General features: G+C 42.9%; 1 protein-coding gene across 11 annotated transcripts in view; it reads left to right on the top strand.

Annotated features, from left to right (window-relative positions):
• meis2a (Meis homeobox 2a) overlaps positions 1-20,441 on the top strand; it is a 67,566-nt gene that overhangs the window by 9,362 nt on the left and 37,763 nt on the right. For 5 of the 11 annotated variants that reach the window (XM_046856630.1, XM_046856627.1, XM_046856628.1 and 2 more), the window contains 2 exons: positions 2,274-2,430; positions 18,491-18,636. In XM_046856630.1, coding sequence (XP_046712586.1) covers positions 2,274-2,430; positions 18,491-18,636 — 303 coding nt within the window. The remainder of the gene's footprint in view (positions 1-2,273; positions 2,431-18,490; positions 18,637-20,441) is intronic. The other 6 variants (XM_046856633.1, XM_046856631.1, XM_046856638.1 and 3 more) reach the window with 3 other exon arrangements.

Raw genomic sequence — 20,441 nt, 5'->3', positions numbered from 1 at the left:
CCTCTGACTGTGGCACAGACAGAGAGAGAGAAAGAGGTAGAGAGAAAAAGAGAGAGCGAGAGAGAGGTAGAGAGAAAAAGAGAGAGAAAAGAGAGAGAGAGAGAGAGACCACTGCATTATTCATTCCAGAGGAGAAATACTGTTGCTTAAGTTGCAGAGCTGAATGAAGAAAGTTATCGCTGCCTGGTATGACTGTTTTGATATTGGTTGTGTTTTTCAGGACACGCATAGTGGAAATGTGTCTGTCTTGTTTGTTTGGGTTAAAGACCATGTGCTGTCTGTGTATTGAAGTCTGTTTGGTGCTTAGACGGCACAGTCATGCTGCTTGTTGTCTTACTTAATTTGGAGACTTATAACAGGCCCAAGATTCTCTACTCTGTTTAACTCTTAATTATGAAAGCATCATGTTGCACAATTTTGTAAAGTATGCTTGTTGAACAGTGTAGTAAATTAGAAATGTTAAGATTTCTGTTGTTTAAACATATTTAATGCAACAGTTTGACATTGTATGGTTTGGACTGTATTTTTGAGGCCTGTCTTGCCGACAGTGGGTGTTTCACCACCAGGAAGTGGAACCCAGTCATTTTCTTTCCTTAAAACAACAAGGCCCATTCTAAGTACATAAGTCTGTCTTAGCTGAACGACATTATACATAGTAATGGTTTTTTTCCAGTCTTTACTGTGTCTTTTCTTCAGCCCTTTTATGGCATTTATTCTAGAGACATGATGGAAATGTTATGACCAAATAATTGACATTTTTGCTGCTCTGATGTCACTGAGAATGACTAAAAGTGTGACTTAGGATAAAGGCCATGTTTTTGGAAAGGTTTCTTTTAACACTTGTTTTAGTTAAATAGACTGATCTTTTGTCTTTGGATACTAGTAAGTGCTACAATTGTCTTTTTCTGTAGCTAGACATTTGTAAACGTGTGAACTCTTCCTGTTAAACAGCCTATGTTCTGCCACAGTCCAGGCATGTAGTCATGCCTCGGATGCACAGGATGATCTTGAGTGTAGCTAAAAAAACAACATGGGCAACTGCTGGTCAACAAATGCCTTAGCCCTTTTTCTTTCTCTGTGTGTTTCACCTTTGTGCAGTCAGCTAGACATGCGCTTGATCGCTTTCAGATTAAGAGTTCAGCTCTGACTGTAATGAGCTTACACCACATTGCAGCTCTGTATCTGCAGACACTTTGCAGAAATGTTTTTATTACTGAAGAGTATGTATTTGTGGTGCTGTGTCTGCATGCAAAGGAGTGACACATGGGATAAAAGAGAGCAAAAGAGTGGGCTGAGGTTTGCGGAAAGCCTTGATGCAGGCCTGAGTTTGTTTGGCTTGGGTTCTTTTCAAGGGGGCTGCTCTGTGGCGCAAAGAAAAAAAGTCAGACTGCTCTTTGACTGTTTGGTTCATCCAGTGCAGGTGATATGTTGACTGCAAACTACCGTGTGTTTTCCGTGCATTTGTAATATATTGGTGGTGTGTGTGCTGTGAGGTGACGTGGTCAGCAAGTCCCTCTCCGGTTTGAGTGGCAGAGGAAATTCCACCTCTGGTCTGCCTTCGTTTTTGCACAGATAAAGCTTTTCCTGTACAGTACAAATCCTGTTTCCCTGTGCCGAGCACTCAGGCAAAGAGAACGACCAGGAAGGGTGAGGAGGAGAGGCCACTCAGAAATGACAAACTCGCCATTTTACTTGTTCCTCCACCTCTCATAGTGTGTGTGTGTGTTTGCTGGCATCTTTGTTCATGAAGAATCTTTTTGCCAGATTAGAGAGAGAGCGCCTCTCATATCTTATTTTCACTCCTGACAGTGCTAAAGATAAATGAAGCTTGTGGTGTACATCAGCTTTTTAGCCCTATATATTTCTCACTTGACACGGAAGTCTCAATTGGTTACGGTATAAACTAACTTGACATTTTTCCGCCGCATGTGTTTAGACAGTTCTTTTGAGCTTGCTCAGGATAGGACGCTACATTAAATACAGTGGTGATGGACTCTTAGGCTGTAATTAAGCTGTTAGGCTCGTAGTGTTTGGAGTGAGTGCCTGCCAGCCTGGGATAGAAGTAAATATGAGCATGGAGCTGTCGATTTGGCATGTTTGTTTGAGCGCCGTACTTGTCGAGAGCAAAAGGAGAGCTAAAACAGGCAGACCAGAGATCCGCACAGCACTCCAGAGCCTCACTCATGTCCCTCTCACATTTCCAGTGTGTTCATGTGGTTTTTCTCTCTCCTTCTCCATTCATTCCTGTGCTCTGCTCCTGGTTTGCGGTTTGGATGGGGAACGTGGATGGATGGATCCCTTCTGTTGGACCCCAGAACCCAGCTTCCTGGAGAGACCACGATGACGCCACCTCCACACATTCGGCAGGCACGCCAGGGCCCTCCAGCGGAGGACATGCCTCACAGAGCGGAGACAACAGCAGCGAACAAGGTGAGCACGCATAGTGTGCTGATAAACACACACAGCATACACACATGGATATGCTATTTAATGCCTAATTAAGCACACACAATCACATGCATGTGATTTATTTTTAGACTACTTTTTACATTTTAAATAAATAAGTGAATTGACTAATAGTAGCTTGTATGGAAGTCCAGTGTATTAGATTTTCGGGTCATAAATTTAAGCATTTAAAAAAATGTGAACATTCATTCTGGATTTTATTTACTTTCACTCCTTTAATAATTTATGGGATTTACTAGAAAATAAATTTTAATGCTCAGCATTTACACCCACTCACTCGCACAACAACAGTACACATCCACGGACGAGAGCATGTTAGTAGCTTGAACCTGTAACTGTTCCAAAGCACAGAGTAACCCTTATGATTAATTGCATTTTTCTGCCAGCTCTTAGTAACGTGTAAAAAATATTAACTCTGCTCAGCTCTGAAGCAATAACAAACAGGCTTGTGTTTTCATTAAGCACCAAACTGGCCAAGTCAGAGCAAGCATTCAGATGACTTTATGGCTACTCTTTCCTCCTGTCTTACACATTGCACTCAACCTAAACGCCAGCACTAACTGGATATAAACAGGTTTATTTTTTTCCGTTCATCAAAAATTATATTATGTTTTTTAGATTTGTTTAGTCTTTGTGGATGAACAATGAATGATTACTCCTTCTCTGCATCGGCCAGCAAACCGTGTGCCTTTTGCACTGAATTTCATCACACACGTGTCTGGATTCTTTACACTTTCCGACACTGATTTCACATCCAATTGCAGTCAGAGTCTCACCAATGAGCCATTGCAGGTATTGATGGAGCTCTCTACATCATAGAGGTTTAAAGTCCACTCTCCAGAGGGATGGGTGTTTTAAAACCTACACCAAACCACAGTGCCACATTCACTACAGGCTTTGTGGTTCACTCATGTCAAGTTCAGTAGCATCACTGCTTAACCATCTTGTTCATCAATGATGCAGCTTTTACATGTTTTCCAAAGTGTTTTAGAGACCAAAATAATATTCCACTCCTGTCAGCAATTAATCACGTGTCTAAATATACTGCCTTACATTGTCATATATCTTACTGACTAATAGTTGCACACAGGGCTTGTAAGCTAAAGAGCGAATAATATATCAGAATGCAAATAGCACAGTGGTGCAATGTAAGAGCAAATATTGGTCTCCTTATTTTTTCTTCTCAGGCAGGGCAGGGAGAGAAATGCACTGCCTATTGATTATCTTACACACATAAGTACAAGTGACCTGTAATCTACAGAGCACTTATCGACTCCTGTGCACCAGATCCAGTAACGGCTGGTCGATACAGGCCAAGATGGCTACGGAACGGTGTAAAGTGCTCAGGCCGGACTCGACCCAGCCGAGCCCAAAGGCACTTCAGCATGAAAGCACACCTTCTTTTCTTCTGAATGATAGAAAAAAGAGAAAAAGAGGGGGGAAAAAGAGGGCAGCTGATTTACTGCTCTAATGAGGCTGTCCCTGCAGCCAGTTGTTTTGTGTGAGGCTCGCTATGACCTTTCGCTCCGCTCAGGAGCCCTGCCGCCTCATTTTTCACATTCTTGCAATTACGTTAACGCTTGAAGCACTCACTGACTCTCAGCTCCTGCCCGGGCCTGGCTGGACGTAGCTCCATTGCACTAAACGGCTCCGGCTGCTTCCCAGCGGCCCGTGTTACTCATCAGTGAAGAGTTTCCACACTCTGCTGAAAACAGGCCAATGGTACATTAGGAGAACAAAAATGAAGAGAAATAGCTAGGTAGAACAAAATGTATGATTTCATTAAAAAAAATAAAAAATTAAGCTTAGACTTCATAGAAATAGGTCAATAGACACAGACGCTTCATGACACTTTCCATCAAACCAGTCGTCATCTTAATAATATTTTCACAAAACTGGGAACCCTATGGTTTTAAGCAAACCTATTTTTAAAATAATAAATCTTGGTAACAATGTAGTAAGTTAATATTATTAGCAAAAAAATTGAATTTTAGCTTTAAGGCATTATCTGCAAAATCACAGATGAGTCAAACAGGTAAAGTTTTCAAACCACCTACAGCATTTTTCTCTGAGATCCTTACAAACCCAACATTCAGTTTCCTTTTAAAACTTCCAGAAAATGTACTGAGTCTACTAGTGCATTTTTCCTAAGACAGGAGACTCAAATTCAGTTTGATGCTGTTTACTGGTTTTTATAGATTTTTTTATACATAAAATATTTAATTTTATTCTAATTATGCATTGCTTTACAACATTTTTTTGGGTGCCTAAAACCTTTTCACAGCACTGTATAATGCACACATATACACACATATATGTAGTGGCAATTAGCTAATACATTTATATTGTATTATATTGTATTGTATTACCCTCATATTGTAGGGTTGTAATCGGTCATTCTGTTTGCTGTCAAATACTTTCATTGATTCAGATAATTTTAATGAATAAATGTAACCTTACTTAAAAGAGCATATCTGCTGACAAGTTTTTTTCTAATTGGAATAATTGGCATTAACAAATGTGGCTTTATGGCCATTTCTGAAGTAGCCCTTTTAGTTTTCCTTTTTCGCAAATCTTGAGTTTGTAATGGTATGAAATAAATTGACAAAATGTTGAACTGTTGAGAGCACCAGCTAGCAGGCTCTACTGTAGTTATTAGATATAAATAAATAAACCTAAATAGAAGCACACTTTGCAGATTTTTTTCAGCAATTGAGCATCCCTGATGACAAGGCGAGCGCACCGATTGTAGAAGCGCTGTGTGGGTGCATGATTGCACTTGGGCTGCTGAGTGCATGGCAGGCCTCTCCTGGCCTAAGGCCCCTCTCTGCAGGGTCAAAGTTTCTTATAAGTAGTTATTCCTGATGAGGGCACAACTCCCAGTGTTAACAGGGCCTGTTGATTTGGCCTGTTTCTAGGAAGAGAGTGCATTTGCCCTGTTCTCTTTTGCAGCAAGCTTCCAACGTCTGTGCCACAGAATGTAAGAGGGCAGAACAGGAGAGGAAAACATAGAAAGGATTCCAGCTTCATTAAAAATCAAGATGGAGGCTGTGTTGTGTGTTTGTTGTTGCCCCTGGCTCACAATGAAATCTGTTAGGTGTGTGTGTGTGTGTGTGTGTGTGTGTGTGTGTGTGTGTGTGTGTGTGTGTGTTGCTGCCTGTCTCTCCATGCCTGTTAAGAGTATAATTTAGGGGAATAATTAAAACCGAATACTGCCCCATAAACAAAAGATAAACTATAAAGCGGCAACATTGCCTGCTGTTTCATGGCCGTCACTCCCAGCTGTTGGAGGACTGATCATTTTTACACAGTGCCCAAGCTCAGTACAGCCCAATGGTCCAGCAAAGTCTAAAGCCTTAATCACAGTGTGCAATGCCCTGCTAGGCAATATACAGTCTCTCATGCACAAAAGGGCTTTGCATGGAACAGGTGTTTGGAGAATAGCTTATATTCAAGCCAAAATGTGGCCCATTTACATCAGCTACACTAATTATCTCAACTGATATTTGATTATAAAGTTTGTTTTGGGATTGACCATACTGTCTTTCGATTTAGAGCGGACTCAAAACATCACATGATGCTAAAGATCCCTGGCCATTGAGTTATATGTATAAGAAATACAGTAACTTGGAGAACATGGAGTAAGAATGGGCTGGTTGGGGGGAACAACATAGCGGATACTTTCAGACTCCCATTAGCATAAAACTGAGTAAATTATTCATGATGAATGCTTAATCTTAAGGGAAAGCTCTAGTTAATGTAGATAGTGCTTTGAGAGCGTGTTTCTTGCTGGATTCAGCATTCATAGGTGCTTACGGGAAAAGGCCTCACCACTCAGTCCTCTCTGTTCCCAGCTGTTTCAAGGGTCTGCTCTTTGAGGCTCTCTCCCATTCCCACTTACATGCTTGCTCTGTCTCCTCTACCCCCCTCTAATAGACTCTGGCCTTTTTCCAGAGAGCGATTAAACGAAATGATCATCTCTCTCTCTCGTTTTCTCTCATGCTCTATGACTCTCTTTTGATCACTCTACATGTATGCCTGATTAGTGTATTAGAACAAAAACACAATTAAAGGCAAAGAAAGCAGAGTACTGTTAACGCTTTCCAGTATGTTAGTGAGAGTACTTCTAATAACACCATCCTTCCTTCTCTACCCACTTTTACCTTTTTGTCACACCCTGTCTTTTGTTTTTTTTCCCCCTCAGGCTCTTTCTCTCTCTCTCTCTCTCTCTCTCTCTCTCTCTCTCTCTCTCGCTCTCTCTCACTCACTCTCTTGCTCTCTCTCTCCCTGTATGGAAGGCCCTAATTGTGGCAAGCCGGTACATTTTGAAATTGTCCAGTCCAAAGTGCACATTTAAAGAATAGCTGTAGTTATTTTAACTATTGGCTACATATGAATAAATGTTGTGCACAGTGGGAAATTTCTTTTTTATCATTCATACATTTTTTTTACAGCAGGACAAGACAAGAAGAAACTACACAAAAAAAGTAAGCAGAAAATGGACAGTGGAAAGCTGGTATATGTAGAAATTGCACCATCCAGCCCCTTCATATCCTGGTGGTGATTTTGAACACACAAAACCTGATGTAATATGGCTAAAAGGCATTTGAGACCACACCTCCGAGGGCTTCGGTGTGCACCATTAAAGCCACTGTATTTTTTACAAGCATGACAGTCTGCTGGCCCTTTAAAAAGACACCAGTTTGCACTGGAATTTTTTCAGTCTTGTTTTGGCAAGCCATGCCTGAGGGGGTCAGCTAAGAAGTCATTCGTAAGGGGTAATAATCCGATCACTCCTGTCTCAACCAGATTTTGTTTCTCGCTGACTGCAGGTGTTTTTTCTGCCTGTGCTCTGTGTGAGTTTTCTTCAAAAGTGGAACCAAGAAGAGACAAGGAAAGAGACAGAAGTCACTGCAGTTGTGTCGGATTATGACCTGTGTTTGTTGCTGCGTTTCCATTAGAGCAGTCAAAGGGGTTAGGGAGGCCATTGTACTCAAAGACACACCTGCAGGGAAACTGCAAAGCTGTGCCTAACTGCTCATCCAGGCCATTTAAGGTGTACTTATTTGGGAATTAACACTGACTCTGGGCCCCTCCCATCAACCCCTTTGTGTTTGTCCGATGGGCCCTACTCTCATTCCACTTTCTTCTTTCTTCTTCTTCTGCCTCTCTTGGCTTTCTAATCCACTCTGCCTCCTTTTCCCTATGGCTCTGCTAATGTCAGAGCCCCAGTTACAGGCTGACTAGCTTCCTGGTAGAAAGCGAAAGTTACTGAACCAATGGTTGAGTGTCTTTAGCCTGTGCAGGCATGGTGTGGTGGAGCTGGTGCTAAGCAGAGCAGCCATACCCTACAGGTACCTGTCAAACTGAACAGTTCACGTCCAAGAGAGTGGGAGGATGAGAAAGAGAGCATGGGTAGATTTGAGTTTGTATCTCCCCCGCCTGCTTCCATCGGCACAGCTAACACATTTATGCAAATCTTTTTTGGGCATTATTACAGATAAGCTCATTTTATAGCCTGATTTCCACTCTCCTGTGTGCTATAATGAGTCTCTGAGCGTGGGGGTGCTTGTTTGGGGAAGAATACCGGCCTCGTGCCCTGCAGTCTCCACACAGTGGAGAGCTTTTGTTTTTTCATTTGAAGAGAGAGGGACGGAGGAGGTGTTGAATTTGACAGTAGTTAGTGCCATTAGCTCTTGTTATTGGAGGCAGCAGTCTAATAATTTCTAATTACCCCAAGGAGGTATTAGGAGTGTTAGGAAGCAAGGATAATTTCTTATTTACACGCCTCAAGCAGTGAGCACTCTTAAAGAACGGAGGGTAATGTGAAACAAAACAAATCAACATGCCAAACAGGGCTACAGCCTGGGGGGAGATAATGTTCATTATGCATTACGATAATTCATTTAGAAGGTTATCAATTTCAGAATAGAGGGGGCTGTTTTGAGGAGTGGAGAAAGAAAAATGCACATACGTACACACATGATTTCAAAGAAAGTAGATGAAAAAGAAGGACACTATTCAGAAATGGCCTGGCTGGTGCGTTTCTAAAGGCTTGTTGCAATTAGTTTCCACGCTTCCAGGCGAAACATGTTTCTTAAATGCACCCAGTCTTTTCTGCGTTCTATCCCTGGCATTGTTTTACTCGTTCAACATACAGAAGCTTGATTTGCCTTTAATGAAACCCTCTTGGCGAAAGAATTTGCTTTTGATGCCGTTTGTTCTGACTTTACCTAAATGTAGTAAAGCTCTCTTTAAAATACTATAACTGCTGTTAATGCGAATTTGGTAATGAACTGGATATTGCATTTTTCATGTGTGCCATATTTTGAGTTTGGTGTTCTGACACCACGTTGCCTCTCTCCCTTTTTTCAAACCCATCTTTCCTTGGACAGTGAAACAGGAATGTGTAAGGCTCCATTAGAACAATTGCAGGAAGTTTAGGAAAAGAAGAGTTGGAAAGAAGACGAAATGAGTGCCTAAAGCTAGCTATTTCCACCAAAAAACAAACATATTAGGAGATGTTATTTAAAGTAGACACCGAAAAAGAAAAGCACACACAATCTCCTCACTGAGGGTTGAGCTGCATTGTTTGGGCTGAATACTTACTCTCTGGGATGCAGTCCTTAGACAACTGCCTGGCTGTTGGAGACATCTGTGGAGGCTGACCCCCTGACCCCAAAAAAAGAATGCTGTGAAGGTGGGGGAATGCTGACTTTACCCCTCACATGGCCCGGAGGACAGCCGAGCGGCGCATGAGAACAAACTACGCAACTATTAAAAACTACACAAAGAAAGACAGAGGGAGAGAGAGGGAGAGAGATAACAAAAAAGAAAAATGCTAGATAAGGCTAAAGCATATAGGACTGGTCTTTTTCTTTTTGCCCCAGAGGCCTTGCTGCTACTGCTCCTCCTCAGACCCCCATGAGATCATTTTCATCCTTTATGAGTAAAGATGAGCCGGGTGGAGACGGAGAGCAGGAGAGGTTATGTAGCCGAAGAGCTCCAGTTTGGTGGGGAGCTGCTCCCTGCTGCCATGGCCGCCTGCTATTCAGTGCACCTGCCATTGTGTGGGCATCCGTCCAGTTCCATTGTTGTAACAGAAAATGAGTCGTGCTCCCTGTGGCTCTGAAGGCATGCAGGAGAAGTTACTGCCATCGCTGCTCTCATTTGCGAAACCCCCTACATCTGTACTCCTCTTTCTCCTGATTTAATATTTTATGTACAATTTTCTCAGGATTACCTATTCACTTTCAGATAAGTGTTTCTCTCTCTGTCTTTCTGTCTGTCTCTCTGTCTAGATAAGTGAACATTCAAAGATATACACTCTGCCCATGAGCTTCAGGCGACTGCCTCAGCTTCTGCTTTTGAGGTCTGATGGGAAGGAGAAATTGTAAAGTCAATAGTGAGGGCCAGAAAAAGAAAGAAAGACGCAGAAGATACACAAAAGAAGAAAAAAGAGACTAAAGCAAAGAAAATAATGGTCTTGAAGCAACATTATAGTGGTGAGGTATTGCATCAGATGTTTTCTGACCATGCTATTACTTTAAAGGTGCCTGTTAATGTAGCCATTAAGAACGTGCCACATTATAATGATATCTCCAGGAACCGGTTCAAGATATTATAGTCAATTCTCTATAAGTTACAGTGCCAAAGCACACTTACGATATGACTGTCATCATCTGCTACTCTATTTTTCAATAAAGAATTATTTTTCTTGAGGAAAAGCCTGGGCTCTCCAACTCCTAATGTCAGGCAGCTAATTTAGGAAACATGCAGTAATGTGTGGGATAATTCATTTGGGCAGGTCAAGGTGTTAGAGTGGCAATAATTGGAGCCCTGGACTTCCAAACTCTTATTTCTCACTGTGGTAATAAGCACCTCGCCATCTTAGCTATGGCCCGAGTGCAATTTTTACTGTCAAGAGCTTTCAAGGCTCTAAAGTCAGACAGAGTGCCAGCACTGGACTGTAATAAAATGACCTGCTGATCTTACCTTGTGGACTATAGATGCTGGGAGCTCATCAAAAGCTGGCAGTTGCCTCTATTAACAGAGGAAAATTGTCTCATGTCAAGGCATTAAGCCAACTGTGCATGGTTCTGTTACGATACTGCTGTCTTAATTCATTCTTGTGGTGTTTAAATTTCTGTAATGTTCTACTTGCGCTTAAGCATTCCTGAGTGCAGTGGAAGAAATCAGGAGAGGGCTTTCCCTTTAAGTTGGACGAGAATAAAAAGAGCGCATGCTTTTTTTTTTTGGAAATGATAATTACAGTCAGGAATGTCTGTGGGGAGGACAGCAGGCCACGGTTATTGACTTGTAAAGGAGCCGTTAGGTGAGTCTTGACAAGATGCGAGGCAGGCCCAAATCTTGTAAAGAAGTATCTGATTTCTCTGCTAGTTGGGTCCCTAGAGAGGTCGCCATGCTCTATCTCTCCGTGTTAATCGTGGGCCCACTGCTGAATGGTAAAAAGGCAGATATAAAAGAATACAAAATGACTTTTTTTGTCAAAGAAGTGTTCTTTGCTTCTGCAAGGTAGACTGGGATGAAGGAGGAAAGTGACTGTATTGCCCTGTATATGGGTGTGTGTGTGTGTGTGTGTGTGTGTGTGTGTGTGTGTGTGTGTGAGACAGCATGAAAGGTCAAGTGGTAAAGGGAAGCAAGTCAGCATGAGGGAAGACAAAAGTGGTGATCAGCTAACATGGCTGCTCACAGACCTGATTAATTTATGAAGGCAAACCGTGCAAGAGAGGCAGGTGGAATTGGAAGAAGTTTATACTGACTCCAGTGAGCACACACCGCCCAGACCCAGGGGGGGACTATTTTCGGTTTGAACTTTATCAGGGGCTATGCTTAATCAATAAACTATTGGAAAAAGAATTAATTACTAAAGCAGAATAAAACAGCTGCATTTTAAACTGAGGATTCATCAATTCGGTAATCTCTCAGTTTCAACTCAGGTGCCAAGAGGATCATTCTGACTTCATGTAATGAGGAACTGTGGGAGTTTAGCTTCCCTGCAACACCCTTTCCTCAAACACACACACACACACACACACACACACACGCACACACTCCCACGATGCTCTCTTTCTTTCCTACAACCATGCCTGATGGTTAAGGAATTCATAGTAGTCTTTCTCTCAGCTGTTTGTCATCACTGTCGAATCTATGGACCAAGAGAACCTCCTCTTCCTGTTCTTGCCTCCATTTGGTGTCCAGTGGCTTCTACTCCCCCCACTTTCTCTTCTGCCACATTCCCTTCCTACCAAATTCCTGTCTTCCCAGGGATGGCGAAAGGGTATTATTGTGAAAGGCTTCGATGCTGGGGCCAGTGAAGCGCGTTTGTCCCTCTAAGGGAGAAGCAGACATTCCTAAACATAGGGACCCCCCCCACCCTGGTCACACCAGCAGGACCCACCTTTTTTCTGAACCCAGTGTAGTGAATTTCAAGGAGGGTTGAAAAAGGGTTATGGGTGATGAATTGGGTTTTTAGTGAGCTCATTAGGAAGCCAAACAGAGTTTAGCCGGTGGAGCGGAGTGGAGTGGGGCCGCAGCACAGTAATCAGTTCTGCTCGCTTTGTTCCCTGCCTCCAGGACATTTTCAGAGCAAAACTTCATGGCAGTGAGCTGATGAGAGGGTCGACCGAGCAGAGGCTACAATCTGATGGTTGACTTGTTGATTTATAAACCTTTTAATTCATTTACTTTCTCGTCTCCTTCCCGTTGTTCATCCAAATGAGCGAGGCTTCAAATCCGCCTTCGTGAGCACCTTCTTTGAAGACAATGTACGGCGTTGTGCGGTGGACCCTCTTCTGAAAACCACAAGGTTCTTTATGTATTTGTTTGAGGTTGAAGTGTAATTGAGTGAAAAGAATAACCATAAACAGTTTTATCTGCTGGAAGGATGTGTAAAATCTGAGTCTTACAACTGGAATGAGTGAACCTTTCTCTCTCTCTTTCTTCTCTTCTTTCTCTCTCTTTGGAGCTTTGCTTTCTTTTCTGAAGAGGACTTTGATATTCCCTTACCAGGAATGAATAAAGCCATATTGCCGTTAGCAGCCAAATCCACACATTTCTCTCCGCCTCTGTTTTCTTTCAAATCGGCGCTCTCTCGCTCTCTTGGCTCTTGGTGTTCTTCACAGTTTTTCCCTTATCATTTGCACGGCATATGAATCCTGTTTTGGTGAGAATTTATGTAATTTGCTCTGCTAATTATTGCCGTAATTAACACTTTAATTACTGCAGTGTGAAACTGCTCTGCTCCGCAGGTCTCCGCCTCCACCAATAGCAACAGCTCAAGACAGCGCAATGAGGCATGCAGGCTCAGTCGTTATTTGTTTTCCATAATAATGCCGGCATCAAAGTGCATAGGGACAGAAAATTGAGAGAGAGAGAGAGAGAGAGAGAGAGAAAGAAAAGAAGAGGGTGAGAGAGAAAGAAAGCTGAGAGGCTGGGTGCACTTCGATAACCTCTGGGACCAATTAGTACAATTTGATTTAGAAAAAAACAAGGAGGAAGAGCTTGGGCTGTGTGCTTAGTTTAGGGAATGGGGAATGGGGAATGGGGTGGAGTTGTCAGAGAGTCAGTGAGTGTGAAATCTTTGGTCTAGACCCAAGGCCCTTCATTAGGCTCTGATCCCTGTCTCTGGAGCGAGAGGCAGTCATGGGCATCACAGTGCCTTTTAGTTCTCCCAAAAGGAGTGTGAGAGGAGGTGGGGTGTGCGCTGTTGCTCTCTCATCCTCAGCAATTTATCCCTTTACAATTCATGCAAATTGGAGCCTGACATCTACAACTGCCTGATTGTTTCTCAGTCTCTTTCTCTCTCTCTCACACATCTTTATTGCATTTCTTTGTCTGTTTTTAACTCGTCTAAATGAACTTTCCTGTTTCACTGGGATGTAGATGCAACTCTCCTTTCCACAGACACTGCTCCTTAAATAGTTTTGCTCAAGGCGACAGTACATCCACTGCATGCACATATTTGCACATATCTCAGTCATTAGAGATTGTTTTGGCATCTTAAAATAAAACATTTTAGTTTCCTCGCTGAGCCCTTGTGGCAGTTGTGAGTACTTGTGCACTCTGAGTCGGTTAAATTAGGCATGCATGCAGCACTGATCTAAATGAAAGGTTTTGTGACTTATGAAATCATCAGCGGTGCTGAGTGATTAACAGGCTAATGAGTGGTAAAAGGGAGGGGTGGGGGTGATGGAAAATCAGGGGCACAATCCGAGGCCGGGAGCGGCCATTGTGGGCCTCTCAAAGGCCCTATTTATGATGTAATTAGATAATTGTTGTTACAGGTAGCAGGTTAATTACACTTCTAATTATCCAGCCCAGAGCCTTTGATAACATCCATAGATAGGCTTCCCCAAACATCAGGGCTATTGGCAGATGATTATTACTTTAAACTGATGGCGAGAAGGACACGTCTTTCACGTCTTTTCTCACTCCTTTTTGCCACATCGTATTCATTTAAAGAAATGGAAAGGATTGGTGTGGACAAACACAGATCTGACCGTGAGCTTTTCCGCTTGTCCTGAGTTTGGGTCTGTGCTGCAGGGTCAGGGCAGTGCCTCAATAGAAAGGTTGATAGTTATCTACAGCATTCCTAGGATGTTAGAAAGCTATCTTTATTATGGCAGGGCTAGGTGGGGGCCTCGAAACCCCCTCAAATGCACTGCATCCTCCCAGTGCAAAAAAGACATCTCATTAAATCTCTTATTCCACTTCATTTACGGGCAGGCCTAACTATGTGTTCTTCAGCACAAACAACCACAAATTAGTGCTGCAGTTGAAAAAAACGAAACAATACACAGATAGAGATTAACGCTGAGAGAGGATGCAGCTGTGTGTGAAGGCAGTGCAAGTTTATGTAGAGTAGTTTGTGTGTGTGTGTGTGTGTGTGTGTGTGTGTGTGTGTGTGTGTGTGTGTTCTGGGGGGAGTTTTTCTGGTTTACACTGAATTGCCTGTGTGGAGAAAAAAAAAGTTTCCCAGAGCTGCTAATAACAGTGTCTTACTCCTAATTTGTGAGCACTGTGTAGTGTTCATCAAGCCGTTGTTTTATAGGCTAGAATGTACACTGCTTCTCAGGAAATAATTGCCATAAAACATCGGCCCTCTGGGACAATCTGATTCTACACTCTGTATTCTTTCCACCTGAGCTAGACTAAACCTAAAGCTGTGACCTAAACCACGAAGCAGAGTCGAACCCAGCCTTTAGAGAGTGCTAAACTACAGCAGTGGACATGAGTGTGTGTTTTGTGAGTGTGTGCCTGTTCGATGAGGCCTGCTGAAGTGTGAATGGAAGTGCTCTGTGTCAGGACCATGTGGCCCGGGTGCAGGCGAGGGTCCCTGTGTGAATCCTGAGTAAATAAAAAAAAAAGGAGGGGGAACAGTGGACAAAGAAAGCAGAGCCCCTGCTACAGCCCACGTTGGCAGCCATTTGGGCTCTTGAATGTGCTAAATGCTGCTTATGTCGACTGAAAGGTTCAGGAGAAAAGGAGGGAAAAAGAGGCTTAAAATCCCTTCTTTTTTTTCTCCTGTTCTCGGCGAGGGAGCCTTGAAGGAGAATTGGCAAAAGGGAGGAGGGAGCTGTAGGGGCAGTGCTGCAGGCTGAGGTGAGGAGATGGCGTAACATGACGGGGCCTGTGTTGTTCCCTCTGTCTTTGAGGGCTTGAGGGTGAGAACTGTGACTGGGGTCACTGCTCTCTACCACGCACCCCTTTGCTTTCCTGTTTAACCACGATGGCTGCAGCATCACACAATATCCTTGCGGTTTCCTGCTGTATATTGCGTAGTCTTCACAAACATGGCTAAGTAGCATAGCCCAGCGGGTGGGGGAAAGATTTAGCTCTACTGGGGCCTAAATTAGTCACTTTAAGCACAGCCTCTGGAAGGCACTGCCTCCGCATTTATGCTCCATTACACTAAAACAAATGCCCAAGCCAAGCGAAACGCAAATCCACTACTAAGTCAGTCTGTGAAGACAAAGCTTGGCCCCTGAGAACATAAGCTAGATACACAGCGTTATGGAGAGCGTGAAACAGTTTTCATCTGTACCTAGTGGCAAAACATAACTGTCTTAAAACTAAAACTTAAAAATGTAATTTTACATGGTGTTTGCATTTGGAAGCAAATCCTGTGACATGTTTGATGACATGACTCAGAGTGTGAAGCGGCAGTCCACCTTTTAAAAGTGATCTACAACGCCCTTAACGTCATCTCTCTTCACTGACCGTGGCGCATGCCATGCCCCCTAGCCATGTAGCCAACACCTTTATATCTGCAGGACTTATTTGTAGCATCTTCCAGGCAAACATAGTCACTACACACTTCTCTTAGAATTCAGGACACACATCTCTGGCCTGTATGTCAACGGGCAGACAGCATGAGTATTCAAATTTTCCAAACTTCTATAATATACGAGGGTAATATTCACTGACATCCTACATGAAAATTATTACATATGCAAATATGGGGGTAAATGTTTAATAATCCAGGTTTAATAATGACTTTATCTATTTTATTGAAAACAGTTTTTACTAAGCTATAGGATCAGCTTTACTGTCCGTACATGCATGCTTACATCAGGGACACATTTCGTTGAGATGACACAAAGAGAGATAGAGTGAGGAGAAAGAGGGAATAAAGAAGGAGGGCAATAGGGCCTGGCTTTTTTCATCCTTCAAGGGCATTGCTTTTCCACAAGTGCCTGGGGCTATACTTCAGCATCTCTCCTCCCTGAGGCCTTTCGCCTGCCTCCTAATAGCCACCCCCATCTGTGTCACACAGGCAGATGATGGGATGCATCCCCTTCTCGTTTTTTCCACTCTCTCCCTCTCTCTGTCTCTCTTTTTTAGCAGATTGCACATCCACACAGGTTAAAATGCCAGAGTTGCCAGGGAACAGTCAGAAGCCATTAGTGTTTGGGACAATTTGCCCTGCAGCACTTCTTCTCTGGCTCATAAGAAAGGAGTGGGGGCAGATGTAAATCACCAACTCGCCTTTAGATGTAATGAGGGTGTGCAAGTTTGTCCTCCTTTTCTTTCTTTTTTCTTTCTTTCTTTCTTTCTTTCTTTCTTTCTTTCTTTCTTTCTTTCATTCTTTTCTTCCTTCCTTCCTTCCTTTATTTGTCTTACATTTGTATTACCCTGCCTACATGCAAACGTAAACTTGTTTGCACTTATAGATGTTGCTGAGAAGCAGGTTGCTCATTGTGTGCAGTGTAGGAGCATGCTTCTGTGTGCGTTTGTGTAAGGGAGATAGAGAGTTGCTGAAAGCCTGGGAGTCTGATTTCACCCTGCTGGGGAGGCAGACTGAGCCTACTGGAGCGACCAGAGCTGGAGGGTAATGAAGTGACAGGTCAGTCTGTAAATACGCATGGGTCGGCCCGGCCCCGGTGAGGGGGAGGCTATCGCATTGCAGTGAAAATGGAAACGTCAATAAAATTAATCTGCCATCCTTTTGGCCAGGGCCACGCAGCCTCTATGTCTGGACTCTACCAAAGTGGCCGTGTGGCCAACAGCAGGCGCAGCATATGACACCACCACAACAACACGAATTTGTACTGCTACACCCAAAAACAACATGTATAACACCCCCCAAGCTCTCACACATACACACACACAAGTTTCTCCCCTCCTTGGGTGATGTTATTATTAGTGAAGTGAAGAGCAAACTGCAGAATTAGCACGCCGTCTGGGTCGCATTTCTCAGGAAGCCACACACGGTCAGGCTGAGGCTACGGCTTGGCTCCAGTTTATTGTTTTAGGCTTTCCCGAACAAGGGCTTTTACTTAGCCTGGGATTTATGGCATTTGCTGCTAATGAATGCCCATTCTACAATTACAACGCTCACAGACCCTGTCCACTATTCCCATATGTGTGGGTCTGCAGCAGCAGTTTCTATAAGTTTGGGCAGAAAGTAGAGTGTCCACATGCCTTTTGTTTCACTCTTGTCTGTGCTTTTGCACTAATGATATAAAAGGCATACATAGGACTTGATAGAGAAGAAAAGGAGAAAGAGAATGAAAAAGGAGCAGAAAAAAAGATGTAGAGAAGGGGAACGTCTGCACTGTCCTTGTATTCTTCATGTATTTTGCATTTGATTACTCCTGCAGCCGGATCCTTTTTCTTTCCCCCTTTTTAATGTTATTACTTCAAATATTTATGTGAGATTATGGCTTGTGTAGGTGCATGTGATTGATGTTTCCCCAAAAACAGGAAGACGTACAAGTCTGGATTTGGAGAATGTCAGGGTCCTGCTATGCCTTAGTGGAGAAGTTTTTCAGATACATAATTTAGATGCCCTCAAGGAAGGCTTTCAAGGCATTTTCGCCCGAGGGCAAGAAAAAATAACCACGACTGCTAAAAGTAAATAATTTTTGCTAATGCACAGTTAATGGTGCAGAGGAGGAGAAAAAAGGCGCGGGCTTGGGATTAGAGCTTGGGTTTAAAGGAAACCAGGCTGCCTTGATATGCGCATGTTTCCTGCCCAAATCAAACTTTGACAGGCATTAATGCAGCACAAAGCTGCTGTGCCCCTATCATGCAAATGAGCAGGCGGGAGGGGGAGGGACCAAGGGGAGATGGACTGCGCTCTATTATGTGCATCCAAGTGCAACATTGAAAAACCACTGCACACTTCTCACTTACACTCCAACTATTCTTAAGAAAAAATAAACACTCAAGTTTATTCGTTTTGTTAGTATTTGTATCGGTGCTCATTTTTACTTGTTTATAATTAGGTTTGAGGTTAGCTTCTCCCTCTCCTGTTTATGTCAAGCATGCAAATTTAACCTAATTAATGCCATAAGCTTCAGTCTAGAAACAGTTGCTTTTACAATCATAATTTTTTCTTGTATACCAAACATTCTTTTAAAGGTTCAGGAATTTATTTTTGGTCAAACCCATATCCACTAATCCCTGATCCCTATCCATGAGTGAGCTTACATTATAAAAAAAAGTGTGTGAAGCTGTAGGAGATGTTCAGTTTCTAAAGGGCTCTCGTTTTGACCAGGAGACGGCTTAGACAACAGCGTGGCCTCGCCTGGTACAGGTGATGATGACGACCCAGACAAAGACAAAAAGCGGCAGAAAAAACGTGGCATCTTCCCTAAGGTGGCTACCAACATCATGCGAGCATGGCTCTTCCAGCACCTCACAGTAAGTGTTCCTTTTACTCACTTTCTTTTGCCCAGTTATACACGGTGCCACACTTCCAATAATACACACAAGCCACATTCATAAACAAAACAGCCGTATAATCCCCTGAACACGCACAAATCAGAGTCAGATTGATTTACATTTACATCGATTTATATTGATATTTTACTGAGGTCAACACAATCAGCTGGCCTGCTTTCCCCCTGCTTAAAATGGACTTAAACCACTAAGACATGTAGCCTGAGCCTGCACAACACTCAACCCATCCTTCCTATCCAACCACAAAGAGGCTTCCTAAAACCACAACACTTTTCTAGTATCTCATTACCTTTCACTTTAAAGTTTGTGGCTGACAAGAACTTAATACTCATTATATTTTTGTCAGTGAAAATTTAAACAAGCTTTTGTTAGTCATCTTTTATATATTTATAAATGTAATATATATATATCTTCCACATATCTGTTTAGTGCAGCAATTACATTTATTCTTCAACCAATTAAATATTTAAAGAATGCATTATATATAGTGTGTTGTGATTAGGAGGGCATATGAGCTCCTGAATGGTGTTTGGTGTGTCTTTGTGTGTGGGTTGCCTATGTAAGCCGGGTAAGAGCAGGCCATAGGGGGCCATGCTGGTGGGGGTGAGTGAGGGGCCAGAGACGGTCATGTTCCGTTGCCCTCTCTGATGTCAGGACATGATCGGAGACTAGAAACTGTATTGATCTGGACCCAGAAGGTCAGGTTACATGCAACTCTGTTCCTGAGCAAGCAGCTACATAAGGCACTATGCAGGAAGTTGAGCCATGTGTGTCTATATCTGTCGGCCTGTGTGTGTATATGAAGCCCTGTGATCTGTATGCTTCACAAAGTCATGTGCCCTGATAGCCATGCTGGCTGTAGCGCCTCCATTGCTAAAGTGCTAACCCCAGTCCTGATTACCTAAGCAAAGCCCAAATAATGAGGTCCTGCAAATACAGCCTAATTGAAAGGCCTCTAAATCCATTACATATTGGTCAGGGATAATCAGGAGCTGTTTAATCACTTTTCCCTATTCAGGAGCAGTGAAGCTTCAACAGCCAAGCCCTGAACCTTGCCATGTGCTTATTATTCCCATCATTATCAAAATGACTTCACAGCTGTTCATGGCTATATCTCCTCTGCTGGAAATATTCAGCAAATCACCAGAACATGTTTCATTTGGGAATGGCTGTTGGGGAGAGATAACATCACAGGAGTTATTTTTTCCTTTTACGTGCTCTCTACCTTCTTCAAGTTTAAAGTTGGTTGACAAGTGGGAAGAAAAATTTAGAGGCCTCCTTTGAGCCACCTACCACGGTGTTTCTTTTTTTTTTTATTTCTAACACACACGCCTCCTGGTTAATTTACTTGGCTCACACCATGCAGAAATTTCTTGCTTTATTGAGGGATCATTAGGCGTCTTTCCTGGCGACTCGAGGAATGCCTATTGTGCGCTTCTCTTAGCTCCTGAGATTGCACTGCAAATGAAGGCTGATTCACAGAGAGCTATACAGCCTTTTCCACCAATTTTCTTTAGAATTGTTTTAAAAAAGTGAATGAGAAGAGGGAGAGAGAGAGAGAGAGAGAGAAAGAGAGCGCGAGAGAGAGAGAGACAAAAAGAAGAAAGAAGAGAGAGAATAAAGCCCAATAGATTAAGCCTCTGAGTATTTTTTTAATTCATGGAAGTACAGCTTTCAAGACCTCATTTTCCTCCTCTTTTAGTAGATCCTTTGCTTTTTACATGTTTTCTCCCATCTTTTTTTGCACCCTTTTGTGAAAACCCCTG

Source organism: Silurus meridionalis, chromosome 8 (genome assembly GCF_014805685.1).
Source record: "Silurus meridionalis isolate SWU-2019-XX chromosome 8, ASM1480568v1, whole genome shotgun sequence".
Classification (NCBI taxonomy): domain Eukaryota; kingdom Metazoa; phylum Chordata; class Actinopteri; order Siluriformes; family Siluridae; genus Silurus; species Silurus meridionalis.
Note: the sequence above shows the minus strand (reverse complement) of the source record. Positions and strands in the feature narration are given on the sequence as shown.